This window comes from Anopheles nili, chromosome 3 (assembly GCF_943737925.1).
Source record: "Anopheles nili chromosome 3, idAnoNiliSN_F5_01, whole genome shotgun sequence".
In the NCBI taxonomy this organism is placed as follows: domain Eukaryota; kingdom Metazoa; phylum Arthropoda; class Insecta; order Diptera; family Culicidae; genus Anopheles; species Anopheles nili.
The window spans coordinates 3400030-3422955 of NC_071292.1; the positions used below are offsets into that span (position 1 = coordinate 3400030).

At 46.7% G+C, this 22926-nt stretch overlaps 7 protein-coding genes across 7 annotated transcripts; 5 read left to right on the plus strand and 2 right to left on the minus strand.

Annotated features, from left to right (window-relative positions):
• The first annotated feature begins 1570 nt into the window (after positions 1-1570).
• Positions 1571-3063, plus strand: LOC128722528 (retinaldehyde-binding protein 1-like). The gene is made up of 3 exons (XM_053816197.1): positions 1571-1842; positions 1919-2380; positions 2449-3063. The coding sequence occupies exons 1-3, from the start codon at positions 1624-1626 to the stop codon at positions 2623-2625; spliced, it is 858 nt and encodes a 285-aa protein (XP_053672172.1). The 5' UTR covers positions 1571-1623; the 3' UTR covers positions 2626-3063.
• A 587-nt stretch (positions 3064-3650) lies between these two features.
• On the minus strand, positions 3651-4663 carry LOC128725501 (retinaldehyde-binding protein 1-like). The gene is made up of 3 exons (XM_053819254.1): positions 4445-4663; positions 3900-4361; positions 3651-3827 (listed from the first exon to the last, which is right to left on the minus strand). The coding sequence occupies exons 1-3, from the start codon at positions 4661-4663 to the stop codon at positions 3651-3653; spliced, it is 858 nt and encodes a 285-aa protein (XP_053675229.1).
• A 2196-nt stretch (positions 4664-6859) lies between these two features.
• On the plus strand, positions 6860-10014 carry LOC128725749 (alpha-tocopherol transfer protein-like). Its single transcript, XM_053819516.1, has 3 exons — positions 6860-7295; positions 8700-9155; positions 9262-10014. Exons 1-3 carry the CDS (start codon positions 6860-6862, stop codon positions 9300-9302), a joined length of 933 nt encoding a protein of 310 aa, XP_053675491.1. The 3' UTR covers positions 9303-10014.
• Positions 10015-10137: 123 nt separating this feature from the next.
• LOC128726953 (clavesin-1-like) lies at positions 10138-11478 on the minus strand. Its single transcript, XM_053820803.1, has 6 exons — positions 11298-11478; positions 11111-11205; positions 10890-11043; positions 10509-10813; positions 10240-10390; positions 10138-10181 (listed from the first exon to the last, which is right to left on the minus strand). Exons 1-6 carry the CDS (start codon positions 11476-11478, stop codon positions 10138-10140), a joined length of 930 nt encoding a protein of 309 aa, XP_053676778.1.
• Positions 11479-12508: 1030 nt separating this feature from the next.
• Positions 12509-19022, plus strand: LOC128725851 (alpha-tocopherol transfer protein-like). Its single transcript, XM_053819620.1, has 6 exons — positions 12509-12692; positions 15126-15220; positions 15291-15444; positions 18142-18446; positions 18515-18665; positions 18735-19022. Exons 1-6 carry the CDS (start codon positions 12509-12511, stop codon positions 18770-18772), a joined length of 927 nt encoding a protein of 308 aa, XP_053675595.1. The 3' UTR covers positions 18773-19022.
• Positions 16248-17954, plus strand: LOC128725850 (cytochrome P450 9e2-like). Its single transcript, XM_053819619.1, has one exon. The coding sequence runs from the start codon at positions 16248-16250 to the stop codon at positions 17832-17834; it is 1587 nt and encodes a 528-aa protein (XP_053675594.1). The 3' UTR covers positions 17835-17954.
• Positions 19023-19788: 766 nt separating the features above from the next.
• Positions 19789-21616, plus strand: LOC128726686 (probable cytochrome P450 9f2). The gene has a single exon (XM_053820506.1). The coding sequence runs from the start codon at positions 19789-19791 to the stop codon at positions 21382-21384; it is 1596 nt and encodes a 531-aa protein (XP_053676481.1). The 3' UTR covers positions 21385-21616.
• Positions 21617-22926: the final 1310 nt, after the last annotated feature.

Consider the following 22926-nt stretch of genomic DNA (forward strand, 5'->3'; position numbering starts at 1 on the left):
CGATGAGTCTGTGATTTTCTTATCCGCTTGGGCAGGGATTATGGAGGATCAGTGCGAAATTCCAATCGAATAATGCGACTCGATGACGCAAGTAATCACCCGTGGGGTTTTCCTGATAAACACCATTGCATTTGTTGTTGGCTAGAGTGTTTTTATATCACATTGATAACGTATGCTGTGCAGATACGCCAATCGTACAATTGGTTCTAGGCGGTGTTTATGATCAATTCGGTACTGTGCATGAAATTTTAATACGTTTAAGCGAATCCTTGAGATACTTCCATTGCATGTGTCATATGTATTATTTTAGAAGGACAATAATGTTGAACAGGTAAAACAAACTCATCGTTAAAAAATACCATTTCCACTACATTTGAATTGTATCGTTGATTTTGCGCCTAAAGGCAGGCAATATGCATCACATGCTGCTCTCACAAGAGTGATCATCCCTTATCTAAGAAACAATGCACAACATTCATGGTTTTGCAAATTAGTGGAAATAACGGGCAAAAAGCTGAATGGGGCAATGTTCAAATTATACTTCTATACAGGTAGGTGGGTAGATCGATAAAATATAAAAAATCTTCAATCAAGTATTCTCGCGTAGTGTACAGATCGATTGTTGATGTCAGAATGTCCATCTGATGATCGTCAATAAGAAACACTATGAAACGTTATGTAACAGTCGGATTGATTTATAAATACGATAGATTTGCTAATCAGGTTATCAATGGCACATGTTTAGGTTAGAGCTTTAAGCTATGTGTGTTTAAACTATGTTTTCCCTGAGCCATTCACCCCGCTCGGAATCATAGCGCAGAAAGAATCCCACAGATTATGCGTTGTAAACACATCAATCAAACAAAGTATTTGAAGCGTGGTTTTATAAAAAAGCAATAATTTTAACGCTTTTATTATAAGCCGTTTATAGTTTACAAATCTCCATGCACTTACCGCACAGGTGTCAAGTTTCTTTCTGAGTGACTAAGTCAACAGCCGAGTATTGACGATTGGTGCCCTATGATCGGTGCACACGGAGTTTCATCGTTACTTGACAATATTCCCTCTAGGAGCTAGCTTACCAAGCCAAAGTCCACGATGATCCTTCCCATCGCTCTCGCTTTCCCCGTCTCGAAATCTGTCACCAATCGGCGAACACGCGGCCGGCTGATAAGCAACGTTCCTGAATCGACTGCGTTTATCAATCGCAAGCAACAGTCCGCTTCTTCCGAGTGTTAAGGGTATGTTCGCACGTTCGTTTGTTTTCGAATTACGAGGGTCCAATTGATTTTCGAGCGTTTCCTCAGGCCGGTTACTCGTTTATCTCCATTTCTCCGGAGTGACACTTTGCCCTGGCTAACGGTGCCTTAAGATGAGCCGCACCACCAGCAAAGGCGCTTCCAAACCTTAGGGTCTTTGCCTCCAAGGCACTGGCTCTAATCTAACGAAACGCCACAAATCGATGCGCCGAGGGTATCAGTGCACATAAACATTTGAGCTAGCCAGCTGATAACGGCTGGCAACGTTGGAAGAACGCGTCAGAAACGACTGAGTTCGCTGTCCACCACTGGTCACAGTGAAGTGCTGATCGTTGTAGTGCACGGACCAGACGTGAAGTAGACGATGGGAAAGTTCGAACTGGAGACAGCGCCTCCGAGCGCCGAGTTGCTAGAGGTTGCAAAGCAGGAGCTCCGTGAGACGCCAGAAGTCCGTGCGGCTGCCGTCGAGGAGCTGCGCAAGCTACTGCAGGCGGCAACAGACCTCAACTATCCGGAAGATGAGGACTTCCTGGTTATTTTTCTTCGTCCAACAAAGTTCTATGCCGAAAGCGCCCTCAAGCTGGTATGTACTGCAGCAAAGCGAGCCGTTTAACGTTGGAAAACAGCGTAATGTATATTGAAACCTTTTCTTACTATAGATGCGCAACATCGCGGAATTCAACAAGACGTACAAGGAGGCGCTATTCAACCTGCTGCCAAGCGATGTAGAGAACGTGTTCATTGATCACAATATCATCAACGTACTGACGAACCGGGACCAGAAAGGTCGCCGTATGATGATCGTGAATATGGGCGAGACCTGGGATCCTAAGACAGTCTCTGAAGAGCAGGTCTTCCGTGTCCTGTACACCATCCACAAGCTGGCCATGCTCGAGCCAGCCACTCAGATCAACGGTGTCGTGGTGATCTACGACTTCAAGGGCATGGGTATGAAGCACGTTAGATCGATGTCTCCAAGTGGTGCCAAACGCCTGCTGACCTTCATCCAGGAGGCGAGCCCATTACGCGTGAAAGGCATCCATTTCATCAACCAGCCGATGATCTTCAGCATGGTGTGGTCACTGTTCAAACCCTTCGTCAAGGAGAAGCTGAACAAACGCGTAAGTAAATGGAAACCTGGCTATGATGATTAAGATCACTCACTGAGTGTCCTTTCCGGACGTTGTAGATGTTCTTCCACGGTGACAAGCTGTCCAAGCTGCACGAGCACGTCGACAAGGAGTGTCTGCCGTCCAACTACGGAGGAAGCCTGCCCGCGCTGGACTATGGCGGCAAGGAATGGTATCCGGTGGCAGAACAACACCTCGACTTCATCAAGAAGTTCAACTCATGTGGATTCAAATGAGCCACTGACTAACGTCCAACAACTCCAGGAAAGCAGGCGCGTCTTTATCATACCCAGAAGGTCTCGCTTGTCTCCGAAACCCGAACACCACAGAGCTCCCTTGACCGTGACCAGCAAGAGGTCGCCACCAAGCCGTTCCTATACCCAATCCATTATCAATTCGGTCGCAGGGCGCCGAACTCTGTTCGCTTATCATGCATCTCGTGGGCAATATGGCTACTAACTCGTGTGTGTTATTTTTAGTTTCAAACGTTCGCCTGTTGTCGTTTTGGGATGCAACAAGTGTTCGTCGTGGTGGAACAAGCGTGTTTCGATACAGTGGCCCGAATCCCGAACGAAAACTCGATTATTACATACTGCCCTGCGATTCCGGCTTCATTCTTTTCGTTGTGTATTTGTTATCAATTGTTACAAGCGCATAAATAAACAAACATTTTACATCAACTCATGAGCGAGCTTCTTCTGAGGAACAAGCGGTGTGAGCTATATTACTTCCCTACTATGTGTAACTGTGAATCATTTCAAGCTTCTAATCACGAGTCTGTAAGGATTCAGTCCAATTGTGATATGACTCGTAAAATTTCGCTCATTTTGTGGATCATAAGTCTAATGTGTTTATGTTTCAAGTTTTGATTCCAAATTAGATTTGACTTTCAATTATAAAGGTCCACCGACGATTACATATCCTATCAACGATCACTCGGCTTCCATGAAATCCGCTCGTTAACCTCTCACTCCCTTCCTCTACTATAAGGGATTTAGCCTACAGTAGCGATAACCGTACCACGTTGACTTTGAAACAAAAACCCTCCCACTGGGTGCACCCTTTAGCAGCTAATCTTATCGAGCTTTGTCGAAGGATTTCATCGTCTTCCAGTGCAAAGGTCATCGGTGATAGCGACCACGCCGAAATGAGACAGCAAAAGATACGTAATGGCTATAGCAATGGTGTGTATGTCAAAAATTTAAAAACAATCGTCTAAAATTTAGCTCTAACGAACGGATTGGCTTCTCAAACAGCCCGCTTATTTGAATCCACATGTGTTCCACTTCTGGATGAAGTCAATGTACTTCTCAGCAGTCGGATACCAGTCCTTGCCGCCGTAGTCCAGAGCGGGAAGAGTGCCTCCGTAGTTCGCTGGCAAGTACTCCTTGTTGATGTGCTCGTGCAGCTTGGCCATCTTCTCTCCATGGAAGAACATCTAAAAACGAACCAGATTGGCATTGGTACGAGAAGGACCCTAAAGAATCAGAACTCCAAGCATTCTACTCACGCGTTTGTTCAGCTTCTCCTTAACAAAAGGCTTGAACAGCGACCACACCATGTTGAAGATCATCGGTTCGTTGACGAAGTGGACAGCCTTCATGCGCAATGGACAGGCCTCCTGGATGAAGGTCAGCAGACGCTTGGCACCGCTCGTCGACATCGCCTTGACGTGGCCCATACCCATGCCCTTGAAGTCGTAGATCACGACGGCACCGTTAATCTGGGTGGCCGCTTCCAGCACTGCCATCTTTTGGATGGTGTACAGAGCACGGAAGATCTGATCCTCGGTCACAAGCTTCGTGTTCCAAGCCTCGCCCATGTGCACCACCATCACGCGGCGGCCCTTCTGGTCGCGGTTGGTGAAGATGTTGATCAGTCCATGATCGACGAAGACCGGCTTCGTGTCAACCGGCATCAGGTTGTGCAGCAGATCTTTGTACGTCTTGTTGAACTCGGCCACATTGCGCATCTATTACCAAGAGGCACCACCAAAACCGCACAGTTAATCAGCCACAAAGAAAAGCCAGGACTTTCGCGGTGTCGAAAACTTACCAGCTTAAGGGCGCTCTCAGGATAGAACTTAGTAGGGCGCAGGTAGATTAGCAGGAACTCATCGTCGTCCGGGAAGCTGAGGTCGCTTGCTTTGAGCAACTTGCGCAACTCCTCGATGGCGGCGGCACGGACTTCTGGTGTCTCGCGGAGTTCTTGTTTCGCGATCTCCAGCAGCTCAGCGCTCGGTGGCGAGCGATCGATATCGAACGGACCAGACATGTTTAGGCAGAAGGGCAGCTCAAGATCTCCAAGCACAAGCACTGAACCGTCGGAGTCGTAAAGACGCCAGCGAAAGTAGACGCTCCTGACCGATTGGCGCGATTTAAGTACTCGAACCGGGATCAAGCCGCTTATCGTGGCATTATGGCTTACAGATACGATGCAACCCGCTGCTGCAGTACCTCCGATTAAGCTACTCGGTGTGAAACCCCCCACGGAATGGACGATTATCGGGACCTTATCGGAGCGGCTTATATAACGTATGTTTTTGAGTGAAATCGAGATTGTTGATACAGCTGAACCGTGAGGGTTCAAATTTGGCACTCCGACAGGGTGGAGAAACCTGGTTAGTGAACTGCTTCATTGCATGGTGAGGGTTCTTCGAATTTTTCCTACAAACCAGCTGAACAAAAACTTATGATACCATTTGCGCTACCGTAAAAGCTCCCGAAAACCAGAGTCAAAGCTCCTACATGCCCGTGATCCAGTGTTCTAGTCGATTGTACCTCGCTTGAAATGAGCTTGACGCAAAACGTGATCACTGGCACGATTGTAGCTTTCGCAAACAAATCCTCCCCACTGACGATGAAATAATAATTTTTTGCATCGTGTGCTTCACTCCACCGAGCCCTAACAACAACACAAGCGAGCTCGAGATTGATGGTTGCCGCTGTGGAGTTGTGCTCGTTTCCGGCTCCAGTAGCCGACTCACATGTTCGTTTGGATCATCATTTCAACCCCTTCCAAGTTGACGATGGCACACAGCAGCTGTTGCTGCTTTGCGGTAGCTCAAAGACCATTTGAAGTATTGGGTAATATGAAGAAGACACCGACATACAGCTATTACTCGGTACAAGACACTCGTGTCGGTGCGCTATGTGATGCAAACGAAATTATCCGCAAGGAAGGAGATGATTTCCTCCTTCCTTAGGCGCCCCATTCGATAAAGTGTTCGAGAGGAAATCTTCGAAAAGGTTCATCGTTTACGTAACCAAAAAAGCGGCTATGAATTGATCAAATGGAAATCAAAATCTTCCTCATCGATTTTGTAGCCATTCGACTGGCTGGTCACCTTGTGGAAGGAAAAACGTAGTAAAAATATATTTCTGTTCATTTATTACATCCAACAGGGTAGTGTGATTCATTCAACTGCGGAAACTCGCACGAGCCCGGACATTTTCTCAGCAAAGCCGTGCTGCAGTGAAGCGTTCAACCGGTGCCATTATCACCTATGCGATTGTTTCGCGGATGTGTGCGGAAGGACGTTCGGAATTCTGCACACCACAATGGCACTGTGACCACCCTATCAGACATCTCCCAGCTGGCACACTGCCCTCCAACACCCTCTCACAAACCAGTGAAACCAGTTGGCCGGAAAAACACACCAACTCGGGCCGGGAGCGGTCAAAACGCGCCGGGCGTTCCTTTCCTTTACGAAGGTTCGTCGCTTGTCGGCACGGCAGTCTTTCGTTTCGGCAGCCTTGCGGCAATGGTGCAGTCAATAAACAAATAAAACTCACACGCAGACATGGGTTCAGGCAACCCCTGGGGTGGAAGGGGAGGTCAGAATCAGCAAAAAGGTCACAGAATGGGGCACTTGGCACCAACACTGGCACAATACCGATGGCGCCCGTGGGGCGATCGCACAACGACGATCGCGCCACAGCGATGACGATCGTTAATAGAATAGCTCCCATGAAAATCTATAAAGCGAATGGTGAGATGATCGAGTGGTTTCTTTCATTCGCTGCGTTCATTCAGAGAGGATCGTTCGTGCGCTCGTGAGGTTCGACAAGACAGCGAACCGTTGTGCAACTTCAACTCCATTCAAACAGCGCCTTCCGTGCGTGCGTGTGGCCGTGAACAGTCGGCTGGGATCGGGTGATCGAGCCGTCTACTGCCGTGGTGTAGGGTGAACAATCGTATCTCTGCTCGAAGCGAGAAGACCTCCGAAAAAAAGAAGATAAATACCAGAAACCGAGAAACGACGCAAACGGGCCCAAGGTCATCGGGCTGTGCGGTAGTGTGTCAGTCATTTTCCGACCCACCTATTTGGAAGCGCGTGCTCCGTGCCACGCGTCCCTGGTTCACATTAGTGTCGACGGTTGAAAGTGAAACAAACCTTGGGATAGTAGCTTGTTTTTGTGTGGATTCCGTCGATTTTTTAGTAGCAGTGTAGTGCGCGCTTGCTCCACCATGTCGATCAAGTACAACGAGAAAAATTTCCCCTACATCGATCTCGGGCAGGGCTACATCATCTACCTCGAGGATGAGGACTACACGGACCCGCGCTGGGTCGTAAAGGCAGAACAGGAGCTACAAGAAACACCTGAACATAAGGCTCGCTCGTTAGAACAGCTGCGTGAGTTGCTTCGTGGTGAGAAAAAGCTCACCGTACCGCTAGATGACGAGAAGTACCTGCTGAAGTTCCTGCGGCCGCTGGCGTACGATGTCCAGAAGGCATTCGACTGCATCCGGCACACGTACACGATGAAGCGCTCCTACGGCAAGGATTACTACGAAGGACGTATCAAACCATCGCACATCCGGCATATCTACGACGCGGGCATGGTGAACTTCCTGCCACTCCGTGATGACGACGGTTGCGGCATTTGCGTGACGCAGCTTGGCCGTAAGTACCCCAGCGATGTATGCATTGCCCGGCGCATTTATTGCACTCACGTACCTGAGCCACAAACTGGCTCCGTTGCCGAAACAACCACCCACACCCAAAGGTCTGGCGTGCGATGACCCGATTTCAATGACACAAGCGACTCCCCGAAGGGTAGTCGCACCGACTTTCAGGGTTCCACCAAAAACCAGTTTCCAAATTGAGTTTAGGCGCTAATCAGATGGCGCAGAGTGGCTGTCGCTGGTACCGGTTTGCAGAGATGAAACACATTCCACCGCGGCGAAATCGCTCGACCTCCAAACAAATGGACTGATTGATAAAAACGTAGGCCAAAAATTCTACATCCCCTCAGTCTGCCTGATTGATTTTTGCAACGGTTCGTCTGGTGCGTCTTCTCGATCCTCTCGTACCGTCATCATGTCCCAGTTTAAAGGCAATGGCGCTCGTTTCATCGTGCTCAGTTGATGGTTATAATTTTCTGATGAAATGGAAGCTGTTTTGTGCAAATGTTCACCCAACCCAAGCTCCTCTGACAGAAGGGCAATGGAAAGCAGCGAACCCTTCCATTGTGTTGCGATCACTCTGTGTGATTGATGTTGCTTCATCACGGTGCAGCAAACCATGGGGCTTGAACAAAAAAAAAGACTAAACCACATTGTAGCTCGTACGTACTCTACGCGTACTTTTTGTGATGAACGAAGCGTGATCGTCCACATTTTTAATGATCGCACCACTATCGCCAACGGGTCGATCTTGACCTATATTTCAGTCTTCCGTTGAAGCGGCATGTCGTCGTTGCATAATGTGCTTCCAGAGTGTGCTATAATGGTGCTCGTACAGCGTTATTACTTTCATCAGATCAGTGACGCACTGAAACCGGTCACTTTCTGTCCAGGAAACCGTTCTCGTACGTAAGCGCAACCCAGATTGCAAATCGTAACAATTAATAATGTAGAATCATATCGTCGTATCGATCATGTCGCCGATCGGGATTGTTGAATATTAACAGGATGGTTCCTGTTACTGTTGGTGCAAAATCACCGACGTAGTTAAGTGATTTTGCGCTTGTGGAATAGAATATTCGATCAACATCAACCTGGGATATTTTTGGCATAGCGCCCGTGTGGATGGTTTCGCTTTTATTAAACCATTTCCTGCTGCAGTGAATGAATCACACGGTTCGCGAAGCACATACATCAAACACATCATTAGCAGGTCACACTAGCGTGGCGTCCACGCGTGAGAAAGATTCAATCGCATCCACAAATAACCGGCCACTTCCTGGTGTCGGTGCCACGTCACATTTACCAAAACCATCAGACTGGCCTTGGAGCTTTTCAGCAAGCAACCACATTATGTAAAGCACGCTTTGAATGATTATTTCCTTCGCGCTTCCTTTTGCAGGCAAGTGGAACACGTCGAAGATCTCGATGTATGACGTTGTGGCCCTGTTCCGCATCAACATTGAGGCCTCGCTGATGGATCCATTGGTGCAACTGAACGGCATACGGATCATCTTTGACTTCGACGGCTTGTCCATGTCACACGTTGCGCAGGCGTCACCAAAACACGCCATGGTGAGCCTGCAATGGATCCAGAAGTGCTGCCCGCTGCAGCTCAAGAGCATCCACATCGTCAACAACTCGATGCTGTTCAACGTACTGTTCACCATCTTCAAGCCGTTCATTTCGAAGGAACTGCGCGACAAGATGCACTTCCACAACCGAGACTACAGCTCGCTGAACAAGTGCATTAGCCCAAAATGTCTGCCACCGGCGTACGGTGGCACGCTTGACGCGGCTGAGTGCGAAGGTCAACTGCTTGGGGACTTCATGCAGCTCTACGACAAGCACTACGAAGGTGAGTCTCGAGGCTGCTGGGGTCTCGAGAAAGATCGAACGCCTCGAAGCAGATCGCAACAGATCGCCACTAACACGTGCGTGCTTTTTTTCTCTCCTCACCACAGCCATGGACACGTTTGGCTACGACGAAAGCAGTTCCAACTAATGGCAGCACTCGTCAGCCGGGTGCTGAGTCAGCGATCGAATCTACCGCCGGCTAATCTGTGATCGACGTCGTATCGGACCCCTGTGAGCGCTGAACGTGCCCCTGCACGTTCAGTTTTTGCCTAATAAATACTGGAGCGGAGACTGCTCGTGTCCTTGACCGGAGGGTGACAGGTGATGCATCGCGACCGGAATGGACGCTGAACGGATGTTCGCTCCTCGATCCACAAGACTTCTTCCCAGGCGAATCCAACACCTGACGAACTGGGCACACAATTATGTAAGTGGTAGCGGGAGCATATAGCATAGTTTGGGGATTAACGGTAGGATACAAAGCAGTCAATACGTCAGCGACATTGAAACGTGAGCTGGAACCACGCATTGTTCACGGTCTCGTGTAGACATTATTTCACACGGGCATAAATTAAAGTTCAAGTACCGCGCGAAAGTGAGCCTTTGTGACGTGAAACGAAGAATGACCGTCTATTTATTCGTTTCATTAGCCACGTGCAGCATTGCGTGTTAAAAAGCTTCGGTTTGTTTTAGGAAGGTTGTTGCAACCACAGAGCGTATAGGGCGTGTGAAGTCAAACTAAATTCATACAGTTAAGTACAGCTAAACACAAAATCAAACACCGATGAAACGACTTAGGTGAAGTGTAAGATGAATTTTATATTCACTAATAGCTATTTTTAATAAAAAATAAATTTTAATTATTATAATTGTGCTTTTAGATGCCAATATTATGCAAAACTTTATTGAAAGAAAACAAACTATTTTAGTCATGGGATTTCAATTGCAGTTATCTCGCAGGCGTGCCATTCTCGCATGTGATGTTATGATTGCTTTACTTCAGGAAGATATCCGTACTGGTCCTCTTCTACAATAGAGGTACATGCGTGAGTGCATTAAATAGTATTTATTTATAGCTTACGTACCTTCAAATTGTTCTTTATAACAATCCAGCAACTCTCCGATTACAGCTCCATCATACTCCGGTATCTCATAAGTTCCTCCCAGAAATGAGGGCAACAGACTTTCATCAACGTGTTCGTGCAGCTTCTTGAACTCAATCCCGTGAAGGAATATCTAAAGGATGTCGCCAAACAATCAATATTCAATCAATTGCTAATTTAATTCTTTCTCCCAGAGACAGACTCCTGCTCGCTCCCATTCTGAATCGTTTCATTGCGTCTGGATCACTTACCCGTTGGCTCCACTTTTTTCCCATGAATTGCTTGAATATTTTAAACATAATGTTAAACATCCGTGCGTTGTTGACAATATGTATGCCCTTGACGCGATAGGGCGAGTTCTTCTGGCCGTGATCGACGATACTTTTCACGAACATAGGTGGAAACTGGCTAATGTGGGAGAGCGATAGCTTGTCGAAGTTGATGATGAAAACTATGCCGTTTAGCTGAGTTTCCGGCTCTCGGCCAACCGCCTCCATGAGCATGTTAGTCGCTCGAATCACTTCCAGTGACGGCACTTTCGAGCAATTCCACTTTGCTGTTTAAAGTTCAACACGAGGTTTTGTTAAAATAAGCACTAAATCACACAAAACGGTATAAGCGATTGCGCCTACCTCCCATTTCCATGAACAAAATTCGCCGTCCGTGTTGGTCTCGCTTTGGCAAAATCTGCACCACCCGATCATCAAGTGCACGCTTGATTGATTCCGTAGTCAAATGATCCAGAATAAAGTTGTCCTTCGATTTCATTTTATAGAACGCCTTCATCTTATGTAGAGCAAGCAAAAAGAGCTTTGATCATGAGTTCCGTCCAAATATTTTCCCCAAAACTTACCATTTCCATGGTACTGGTTGGATAATATTTCTTTGGGCGTAGAAAGCGTCTCAAAAAGGCGTCATTATCCACTGGCACATGCAGGCGCTTTTCCTCTGCAACGTCACGGAAAAAAAAACACTAATCAGCTGTTCGGCCCACGCGAAGTTTCGCCAAGTACACTGAACTCGTGACCTTGCATACTTACGGCGAATCAGCTCGCGAAGCTCGTTCATGCTCGCCTCGACCACATCCGGTGTTTCGCGAAGCTCTTTTGCGGCCTTTTCCTTTGCAGCCTCGACCGTGAACTCCTCCAGGTTGAAGCGAAGCTCGATACCATTTCCAAAATCAACACACGGCGCTTTCAGTTCATCCAATCGTAAAGCCATGGCAAGCAATCTCCGAGATGCGTTCCTTCCGACACTACAGCAGAATGAGAATGGAAATGAAAGAAAAGAATTTCGCGGCTTGCCATGGCCGGGAATCGCCACACAACACACACTGCTATAGGAACGGTGACTGGAAACATGTTTGAAAGGGAAAATAAGAACCGGCACACTGCGATCTGTTTTACACGACGCGGCTACGATGCTTTAGCACGGTTAGGATCATATTCGTTCCTTGGCAACCGCCGGTGTTCGCTGACTTCGCGGTTATTTTTCACGGCAGCCCTACAGCGTGTTAAATTGTAAACGCATGTGTGGTTTGCGTAGTAGTAGTCCAATACCGACTGCCTTTATCATTTATCGTTCTGATACCGGTGGATAACATTAGGATGAATATTGTTGAAGGTAATGGTCTTATTTTTAGTGATCATTTTCATCGCCCTTGCTTCTTCTCGATCGTCATTTTCATCCCTCTTTTAGTTCTCAACTATAGCTTAATAGATTATAGAGAATTTGCCAAGCAATGAACCAAGTGCTACAATTGCATAACTTCAGGCTTGCTGTTCGTCGAGCTTACTTGTCGATGAATGGTTATTTCACCTAGGCTGGGGTGTCAAATGAACTAGCTAATATAAATTCAATTTTAATCACTGGAGATCATTCTAGCCCTGCTCTTATAAAACCTGAACTCAAAAAACTTCTGCAAATATATCAAATACACCCGGACGAAAATTAATTTTGTTTTAAAACGGAAATGTTTGCGCTTTTCCATATGGCGCATGTTTGACACCCTTTGCACGAGAAAACAAAACAGACTCGCTCGTTTTGCGCCAGACTCATTCGGATTCTGCGCCTTCCACCTGCGATTCGCGAGTTCGCGAGTTCTGAACGTATCCGTCGAGTGGAGATCGCGTGTTATCGAGCGCACAGAGAAACGAGTGGTACAACAGGTGCACGTTTTTTGAACATTCGAGGATTTCGGTGACATTCGATAGTGTGAACTTCTTTCTGTAACCCACAACAGCCAGCCAACATGGCAGCGCTGAAGTTTGACGATAATAAAGTTCCATACCTCGACCTTGGTGACGGCTATAGGATCGCACTCGAAGGTGACGAGTACACCGATGCCAAGGCGAAGGAAAAGGCCGCCCGCGAGCTTCGCGAGACGCCGGACGTGGTTGAGAAGTCGTTGCAGGAGTTACGCGCCCTGCTAGAAGGTACGTACGTGGAACTGTCGTAGCGCGATATCGTGCGTGCGTGATCAGAATGCGTTTCAGCGGCCAGCTGGAACACCATAAATTAAACGATCGGGTGGATGCCACCCACAATAAATAGGTAAACGTCGTAATAGTAGATCCGTGATATTGAAATAGTGTCGATTTAACCCATGCAGACGAAGGAGCCGGTGAAAACCCAAATCATGGTCGATCTGGGCTGTTCTTACCGCTGTGTCACTGTTTAGAGAATGATTTACACTGCGGGATAGTCGTTCGCTGGGCTCGATCAACGATTCGCGTAGACGCTAGAATTCCCCACCCATGGGTTCGGCAGCCAAACTTGTTTGACAACATTTCGGAACCCAGCTCGTTGACCAATTTCTTCGCATTTTAACGGTTTAACGGGTTGAGACACGTCCACGGCCGGAAACTGTTCTTTAGCAGATAACCACTGAATGAAGGAGAACTTTTGTGAACTTGAGAATTTGGAGTTAATATTTATCGGTGGAAATTCACTAGATAATTCGCGCTTCTTCGTTCTCTGTCGGGCGATAGTATAGCATTGCGTCATAAGAAAACAGTTTCAAATGTTGGTGAATAAATTAGCTAACAATTACAAAACTGACATTACTCATAACATTTTGATTGATTGTGGTAGGGTATCAGGTTGAAATTTTGCATTGATGTTTGACAAAAACCAGTTGTTAAATAGGCTACCAGGCCTTTGGGCTCAACCTTGCGAGAGAAAATGAAAGTTGTCGTGAAACAGGGAAGAGAAAAATAGCATAACGATCTAATCGAGTTTTAACTATCCACCAAAAATATCCTATTCGATGAACAGTTCCCTTTCACTCGCGAAACAAACAACCCAAACCAATTGCATCCAACCTATGGCGAAGAAATAAATCAATAAACAAGTCATAAATCGTACAGCTCACGTTAAGTACTCGAGTTCGAACTTGAACTTGAGCAACTCGTCTGGCCGCAGTGGTGGTGTAATTAGTCATTAGGATCATACCAGTTCTGAAACCAACTTGCCGCAAACGATGCCGCTTGCTTCATCACTCAAGGCAGACGACAAAATGTCTAACGCAATGCTGCTGTAAAATCGGCACAAATCGCGTCTCTAAGTGTGACCCTTGCGTGCGGCCGGAAATGCAACACCTGATGGCCGCAACATCAAAGGGCATCGACACTGGTTCGCGAGTTTTAGTTACAGCTTAGATACTCCAAAATTCATCCGCCCATCCCTGCTCGATCAGTTCGACGATCGCGTCCGTCAAGGTCAGCGAAAGGACGCCGGTTGTTGATACTATCGAATGACGCACACGATCCGATCGATTTCTGCATCTCATGCTTCCGTAGGCTCACAGCACCTTTCTTCTGCGAACAATCGGTCTCGCGTTCGAGCAATCTGCTGTTTTAACCAATTCTGAGAGGCTCGTTGGTGGGTCACGAGCAGTCTGGATGGCGTGTGTTAAAGTGAGATTCTCCATTTGCGAAGGGACGAGGAGTTGTGATGGTTGCGGGGTGTAATGAAGTTTGTGACGCTCCGAAAACAACAACTGCGTGAGTTGCAGCTTTTTTCTCTCATCACAGTAAAACAATAATCGTGGCTCACCTTCTATACGGCGTGTGATTGATGGCACACGAGATTTACTAACCCGTAAATAGCTGGAGACGTTTTGCGCGGTTTCAGCAACTAGTTTAGTTTGAATCAGACGCTTCGTTAAAACGAGGCTGTTTTTGAACTTCGCTTCGATGGCGTGTATAGTGCGCCATTTCGTAGCACGCTGTTCCTGAGAATCTCAATGATTAGCTTAACGATCGTTAAAGGCAAAATGGTTGATGAACTAGCCGCGTACAGAGCGTGCGGGGGTCAAAGAAGTCGTTCTTGTAAAACCGGTGTCGCAATGCCTTGATATGCGACTACTTATCCCGTCGTAGAAAGGAAACTGATGGCAAATCACAGAGGCGACATCAGCTCGATTTTCATAATCAATTATTAGCACCGTTGACCTGTGTGATCTAGAGTCTACAATCGCAGCTTAGCATGACGTAGATCGGCATACCTTTAAGCGCCAGTTGACCTCCACAGGACCGGCACACATGCACGTTCGGGTTTAAGCCAGCGTTCTAGCACTCGTCAAGGAGACTCTCTCACGGCGTGTTCTAATGACAGCTACTGGGTTGCAAAATTGCTAACCTCTGCCGCGACACGTGCACTTGACATAGACCGAGCCTGAGACAGAATGCGGGGGAAGTAGATCACCTGAGTCAAGTGGTAACTAATTAAATGCTGACACGTCGCTGGACTTCGATCCAGCACTATTGCGAGGGTTTGGTTCCGAGTCACTAGTAATTACCCTTCCCTATAATAATATCCACGTTTCTTTCACACTGGACTTCTCCCCCATTTGTACACCATTTCAGAGGAAAAGTCTCTATACGTCCCGATGGATAATGATGCCTTCATGATCAAGTTCCTGCGGCCCTGCAAGTACTACGCAAAAAGTGCGTTTGAATTGGTGAGGAAAGATTAATCCCAATGCTACCAACGATCGACGCTTACAACTGCGATGCTTTGTTTGGTTTCAGATTCAACGCTACTACCGCTTCCGGAACAAACACCCCGACCTGTGCGATGAACTGTACCCATCATCGGTAAAGCATGTATACGCTGAGGGATTGGTCCATTTTCTACCACTTCGCGATCAGCATGGATCGCGTATTCTCGTCCTCGAGTGCGGAAGTAAGTAACAAAGCGCAAAAGCAACCAGTAAATGTGAAAAAATCGCTCGCAACTCGTTAGATGGAGACGCGCGCGATTATCCATTCAAAGAACTTCACTAATCCACAAGCGACGAACCTTTCCTACAATCGAGCGCTGGTGCGTCAGAGTGTACGAGAGTGATTTGCTGCTCGCTTTGGAAAGCTAGTTCGATGCTCCCATGTATCTCCCACGCGTCTCACGCGTCAATTGCGGAGGAAAAAATCCCCAGTGATGTGTGCTCATGCATGAGAAAATCACAAGATGATAATGAAATCCAATTGTTTGCATAGCTGCGTGTTTATTTTGTAGAGATGATCTCTTATCCATGTATTGCGTAAACGCCATGCTTGGTTAAGATATGAACGCCTCTTCATCGAACGAAGCACGGCAAAATTGGAATGTAGGTAAGAACACCTCTATATTTTTACTAGCTCAATTTTACATCCCAGAAGCTTAATTTGGACTGCACTGTACCATTCTATTTCACAAGCGTGTCACACATACCACAAGCGGCATTAGATTGAACGTTTGAACTTGAATGTGCAAATCATGCAAGCTATTTTTTACGAGTCATCACAACAAATCCCCCTTAATTAGTACTTGCCGGTGGTGGTGGAATTTTTCAAATATGATTGGTTTTGTGCCAAGCACCACTGAAGATGTGGTGGTAATTTTTCGGTACTATACTACGGGTTTACAACGCGATTTCGATTTAGTTCCTTACGCCTTGGTGAAGACAGAACAACGAGCTTCAAGTTTTGTAGACGCGTTGAACAAACAAAATGTTTCTCCTCTGGGCGTTGCCCGTAGCATTGTACCTCTTTTATCGATGGGGTGTTGCGACTTACGATTACTTCGAGAAGCGAAACATCCCCTTCGTTAAACCTGTGCCATTTTTGGGTCAAGTGTGGTCATTCTTCACGCAGGATAAACATGCTGTCGATATCGCCTCTGAAGGATACTATCAGTTTCCGAACTCGCGCATCTCGGGTGTGTTCAGCTTGAGAACTCCAGGATACGTGGTGCACGATCCTGCCCTGTACAAGCAGATGGCCATCAAGGACTTCGACCACTTTACCGATCACGTGACGGACATATCTGTGGAAAACGATCCTCTACTGGCGCGTTCGCTTTTCTTCACCAACGGATCACACTGGCGTCAGCATCGGTCGGGTCTGAGTCCAGCATTCACTGGTAGCAAGATGCGTAGTATGTTCGTATTACTTTCCAAGAGTGCCAGTGATGCCATGCAGCGACTAAATGCCCATTATGGTGGAAAGAATTTTACAATGGAACTGCGGGATCTGTACTCGCGACTTGGCAATGACCTTATGACGTCGATTTCGTTTGGAGTCGAGGTGGACTCGCTAACCGACCGTGACAACGAGTTCTTTGTTCAGGGCAAGCGCCTAGCAAAAGTGGATGGTATACCAGGATTGAAGTTTCTTTTATCCGCCATCCTACCGGAAGTGTTTAAACGGCTTAACATCGGTCTCATGTACAAGGATGTGAACGAATTCTATCTGGAAGCAGTGTCGAAAAACATTCGCTATCGAGAGACCACAAACACAACGAGACCAGACTTTATCCATCTCTTGCTGCAGGCACGCAAAAACATCCTCAGCTCAGAAAAACACGACGATGAAGCACTCCAAGACGCTGGTTTTTCCACTGCTGAGACCCATGCAGTCGAACAAAAGGAGGGTGATAAGTTGACCTGGGATGACGTCGACATTACAGGAGCATCCGCTTCGTTCTTCTTTGGCGGCATTGAAACCACAACCACGTTGCTCTGTTTCGCCAGCTACGAGTTGGCCGTTAACCCCGAGATCCAGGACCGGCTACGGACGGAAATTGATGAGACTCGCGAGAGTTTGCCCGATGGAAAAACCCCAACTTATGAGGTCTTGCAAAAAATGAAGTACATGGACATGGTCGTATCAGAGACACTCCGTCGATGGACTCCTCTTGGGCTTACCAATCGCAAATGCACTAAGGACTACACCTTCACCAACACCGATGGAACTCGGATCACCATCGAGCGTGGAATGAACATTTCGATTCCCCTGAAGTCCTTCCATCTGGATGAGAAGTTTTTCCCGGATCCTCTGCGGTTCTATCCGGAACGCTTTGAGGACTCCAGCAAAATCAACTCGGATGCCTTCGTGCCGTTTGGAACGGGCCTGCGGAACTGCATTGGATCCCGATTGGCGTTGATGCAGGCGAAATGCATCCTGTTCAATATGCTGTCGAATTTCATCATCGAGCCAAACACGAAACTGACCATCCCCATTGAAATCGACAAAAAGACAGCGGGTCTGAACTCCAAGCGCGGATTTTGGATGAATTTAACTCCTCGAGGAACATAAGCTCCATCGCAGCTATCGCGATAAGATAGCAGTCCCGTGATAACCGATTTCCGCTGTGAATTGGAACATTGTGTGGATTGATGCATGTGTGTGGATGTATAATAATATTTCACTGAAACCAACCGCCTTTTAATTGTATTTCTGATCAACTACCGAAATGCTGTCTCCAAGATTGATGAAATAAAGCAACGAAGACCACAACTCAAGCATTGCGCTATCTTTTGTTGAGTCTTGCAATTTCAGACAATTTTTTATCTCATATGTCGCTTATCAGAAATTGCATCCGTTTTTTTTCCTTTCTTTGCAGAAAAATGGAAACCCGCTAAGGTGTCACTCACCGACCTGTTTCGAGCGGTTCAGGTCGCGTTAGAGGCGGGAATGTACGAACCAAATACGCAGCTGAACGGAGCCATTGTCATCCTAGACATGGAAGGCTTGTCGCTGTCACAGATCATGCAATTTACACCCAGATTCGCTGCGATGGCACTGGACTGGATCCAGCAGTGTACCGCCATGCGACTTAAGTCGGTACACATCGTGAACAACTCGTACCTGTTCAACATGCTGTTCTCCATTTTCAAGCCGTTCCTCACGGAAAAGCTGCGCAAACGGGTGAGCATGCGATGCTGTTGTGCCTGAGCCGTATTCTCTAGCTAACACTCGGTTTTTCCTACGTTTAGCTATTCTTCCACCAGAAGGATTGGAGTTCATTGATGTCGCACGTCGATGCCAAATGCCTGCGCCCGAAGTACGGAGGAACGCTCGAGTGCCTCGAAACCGATGGCCAACTGTTAGGAGAATTGTTTGAGCTTTACCACAAGGAATTCGAGCGTAAGACATTTCACAGTTTGATATCGAACTAAAGTAGTTGATTGTGCCCTGTTTTGCTTTCCGTTTCAGTTGCCAACTCGTACGGTTACCTCCAGAAGCAGAATTAGATTAGAGCGAGGATGAATCGCATCACGGATAATCTCTTGTCGTTGCTTAAAGCTACGTTATGTTTTATGTTTTATTTAGGATATACTGCAATACGATTGCGTGCACTGTGGGATTTCCCGTTGGAAGCAGTCTTCATACAATGGGACGTTTTTTCGGGGGTTTGTGTTTTGGATTAGCTAGCACACCATAGCGAGGTGATTCTCGCTATGGAATCAATATCTAAGTCAACGGAGGTATAATAAACGCTACAAAGATGCGTTACATTGGTCATACTTATTTTATTTCGAAAACAAAAGCTATAGTGTGCCTAATTTTAAGCCTCACTGTCTGCCGATCGCTGGTTAGCAAACAAATGAATGGTTGAAATTCAAATACAACCCTGAGCACTAACGATTGCCAAACATTCTCATAGCGCCCCCAAACATTGTCGTTTGCTATCTATGTTATCTATGAAATTTCAGCTTCTCTCACTTACACACGCCATATCTTCTACTGATTACATAACACACCGTCGTGGTTATTGCCGCGGCGATCATATGTTTCTCTCCTATAAGGTCAGGAGCTGTTATCAAGGGCCATGAATCCCCCTAGCCTGCTTTCGACGAGCAATCTAGTGCGGAAAATAAATTCAACACCTCAAACGGAAAAGCTTGCGTTCCAGCTTGCAGCACGTTTCCTAGCACAAGCCAAACCGTTCTCGCTGAGAAACATGATCACTTCCAGCTAGACCAACTGCACTATCGTTCGCGTCGCAGATAGCGCTCGATTGCGTGCAGGTCCACTTACACTTCGCTCGAACGGGCGTTTAAATTTACTTTTCGTTGGTCGATTCGATCAATCCAACCGCTCGAGTGTCACGGTGTTGCTGTGTAGTGGTGTCGAGATGCGAGAGCAGCATCGGGCTGTTAGCTCGCGAAGATCAAGTCGCGATTGTGTTGTTGGTGCGAGTGGGCGCGTTTCGGTCGCGAGCGCGGTTTGTGTCGTTTGCCTCGGTTGGAGCTAGGTCTAGGTCAAAATGTTCCTCTTCTGGGCGTTGCCTGTGGTGCTCTATCTGATCTACCGCTGGAGTACGTCCACGTACGACTACTTCGAGAAGCGAAACATCCCTTTCGTGAAACCCGTGCCATTCTTCGGTCAGGTGTGGTCGTTTTTCTCACAGGAAAAGCACGCCACCGATGTCGCCTCTGAGGGTTATTACTTGTTCCCAAACACGCGCATCTCGGGTGCTTTCATCTTAAGGACTCCGGCGTATCTGGTCCACGATCCTGTCCTGTACAAGCAGATGGCCATCAAAGATTTCGATCACTTCACCGACCACGTCTCGGAGATAACGATCGAGAACGATCCTCTGCTAGCACGATCGCTTTTCTTCACCAACGGAGCAACCTGGCATCATCACCGGTCTGGGCTGAGTCCAGCATTCACCGGTAGTAAGATGAAGAATATGTTCGGACTACTCTCCAAGAGTGCAGGTGATGCCATGCAGCGCTTGGTGCTGTATGCTCGCCGAAAGCCTTTCACGATGGAACTGCGTGATTTGTACTCACGATTAGGCAATGATGCGATGACGTCGATTTCGTTTGGAGTCGAGGTGGACTCGCTGACAGATCGTGACAACGAATTCTTCCATAAAGGCAAGCGACTGGCGAAGGTGGACGGACTTACGGGGCTTAAACTGCTGATGTCGACCATTCTGCCGGGCATGCTTAGGTTATTTCGGCTAGGCATCTTGTACAAGGATGTGAACGAGTTCTATCTGGAAGCGGTGTCGACGAACATTCGCCACCGCGAGCAGCACAATATCAACAGGCCGGACTTCATTCATCTCCTGTTACAGGCACGCAAGAACGAGCTGAACTCCGAGCTCGAGGTCGAGGATGATGCGCTTCAAAGTGCAGGGTTTTCCACTGCTAAAACGCACACTTTCGCGCAGAAAAATGGACTCGAAAAGAGGTTGGAATGGCAAGATATCGACATCACGGCAGCTGCAGCTTCGTTCTTCTTTGGAGGTATCGAAACTACGACCACGTTGCTCTGTTTCGCTAGCTACGAGTTGGCTGTTAATCCCGGGATTCAAGCCCGTCTAAGAGCCGAGATCGACAATGTACGCGATGAGCTAATAGATGGCATTACACCGACCTATGAGGTCCTGCAGAAAATGAAATACATGGACATGGTTGTGTCAGAAACGTTGCGGCGTTGGGCGCCATTTGGTCTCACAAATCGCCGGTGCACCAAAGATTACACCTTCACTAATACCGACGGCACTCGGATCACCATCGAGCGAGGGATGAACATTTCAATCCCCCTGAAGTCCTTCCATCTGGACGAAAAGTTCTTCCCCGATCCTCTGCAGTTCGATCCAGATCGTTTCACGGACTCCAGCAAAATAAACTCGGACGCGTTTGTGCCATTTGGAACAGGCCTACGGAACTGTATTGGATCCCGATTGGCGTTGATGCAAGCCAAATGCTTTCTGTTCTACATGCTGTCCAATTTCCGATTCGAGCCAGGCTCGAAACTGACCATCCCTATCGAGCTCGACGAAACATCAGCCGGTCTAAACGCCAAATACGGTTTCTGGATGAATTTAGTCCCGCTCAACATTTAGGCGAGCCCTCACTGTGAGTGATTAGATAAGAATTGTGCGTTTCGTAGAAGTAGTATCGATGTGATACGTGATGTTGTGAGAACAACCATGCCTTGACTGATGCGTTTCAGTCTGGTACAATTGTAAAAGTGCTCCACTAAATTGAAAATCCAGATGTAATAATGTTCCTCTAGAATACGATATTGTAGAATAATAATTAAGTTAGTTTCGTGTCATGAAGAAAATAAAAAGAATATATTGTATCGCCATGAAGAAGAATGGGACTTTATCGTTATCATTAACAAGCTGGCTGTGAATGGCAACGTTTGTATTGACAATTTCCTTCCCTGCTTCAACCACCTACACTGGCATCGTGGTAGCGTGTAAAGCACTACAAAACGCTTTTTTATCGCTCATAGTGAACTAAAAATAGCTACTTTTTTTTGCATGGTTGTCCCACATACAAAAAGCTCGAGATCGTTCGCCTGATAGAAACATAGAGGGGATGAAAAACAAGATGTTTTAGACAGGTCGTCAATTTTCCACGCACCAAAATCACTTCCTTGATGCGGCTCTCGTCCAAGCGCGATCTGCTTCACCACAATCGGAAACCACATGAACAATCATGATTTGTGTGCCAAAATAACATCCATTGGCTTCTCCCACTCAAAATGGTGACTACAACACGTACAGCCCATTTTTTATGGCTATAGTATAATCAACCGCTTGTATAAAGCAAAATGAATGTAATGAATAAAAAATGTTTACAATTTTAACGATCTATATATCATGAAAAAATGTTGAGCAAACAGGTGAATGAGGTGTTACGCCGAAAATTGTTACTCTAAGTGTTTCTTGATTGTTTTTAATTTACATTGACCGCGAAGTTGATAAATACTAAGGAAATTTGTGTAACTAGTTAAGGTTAAAAATTAATTTGTACTATTTTATAAATCTTTTTTAAAATATCACTGAAAAGCTTTGCCGTGTGCATTGAAACTTTCCCCAAACTTTGAGCACTCACGCTTCGCACATTCAAACATAGAGGGCGCTGCAAATCATGTTTTCCGCCACGCATGGAATCATGCACAGAAATGAAAATCTAACACGTATAGTCCATCAATCGCAGGGAAGCATATAAATATGTATTTATGTATATGGATTATTATTAACCGAGTCAGCCCGGGATAAGGCTATTTGCGGCTGTTGGGAGGAAATGCCTTTCAGCTTACAAAAAATTATTCAAATCTAAGTACGGCCAGGCCGTTCTTAAATGAATAACAATAACAATATGTATTAATATGTATTTTGATAACTAGAACATAGTAAATTTGTCCCATGATCTATAATGTAACTTAACATTGCAATTCCCCGATCGAGAACATACTATCCTTCAGATTAACACACATGTTTTAGCTCACCGATCTTCTCCTTCCGCTCGAGACCTCCATTGGAGACAGCATAACTCTGGCCCAGAATCGAATAGAGCGAAGAGAGATGAACTTCCACAGCTCGTGTCGCGTCCCCTGCGAACTCCTCACGATTCCTTCACCCACCAGACGC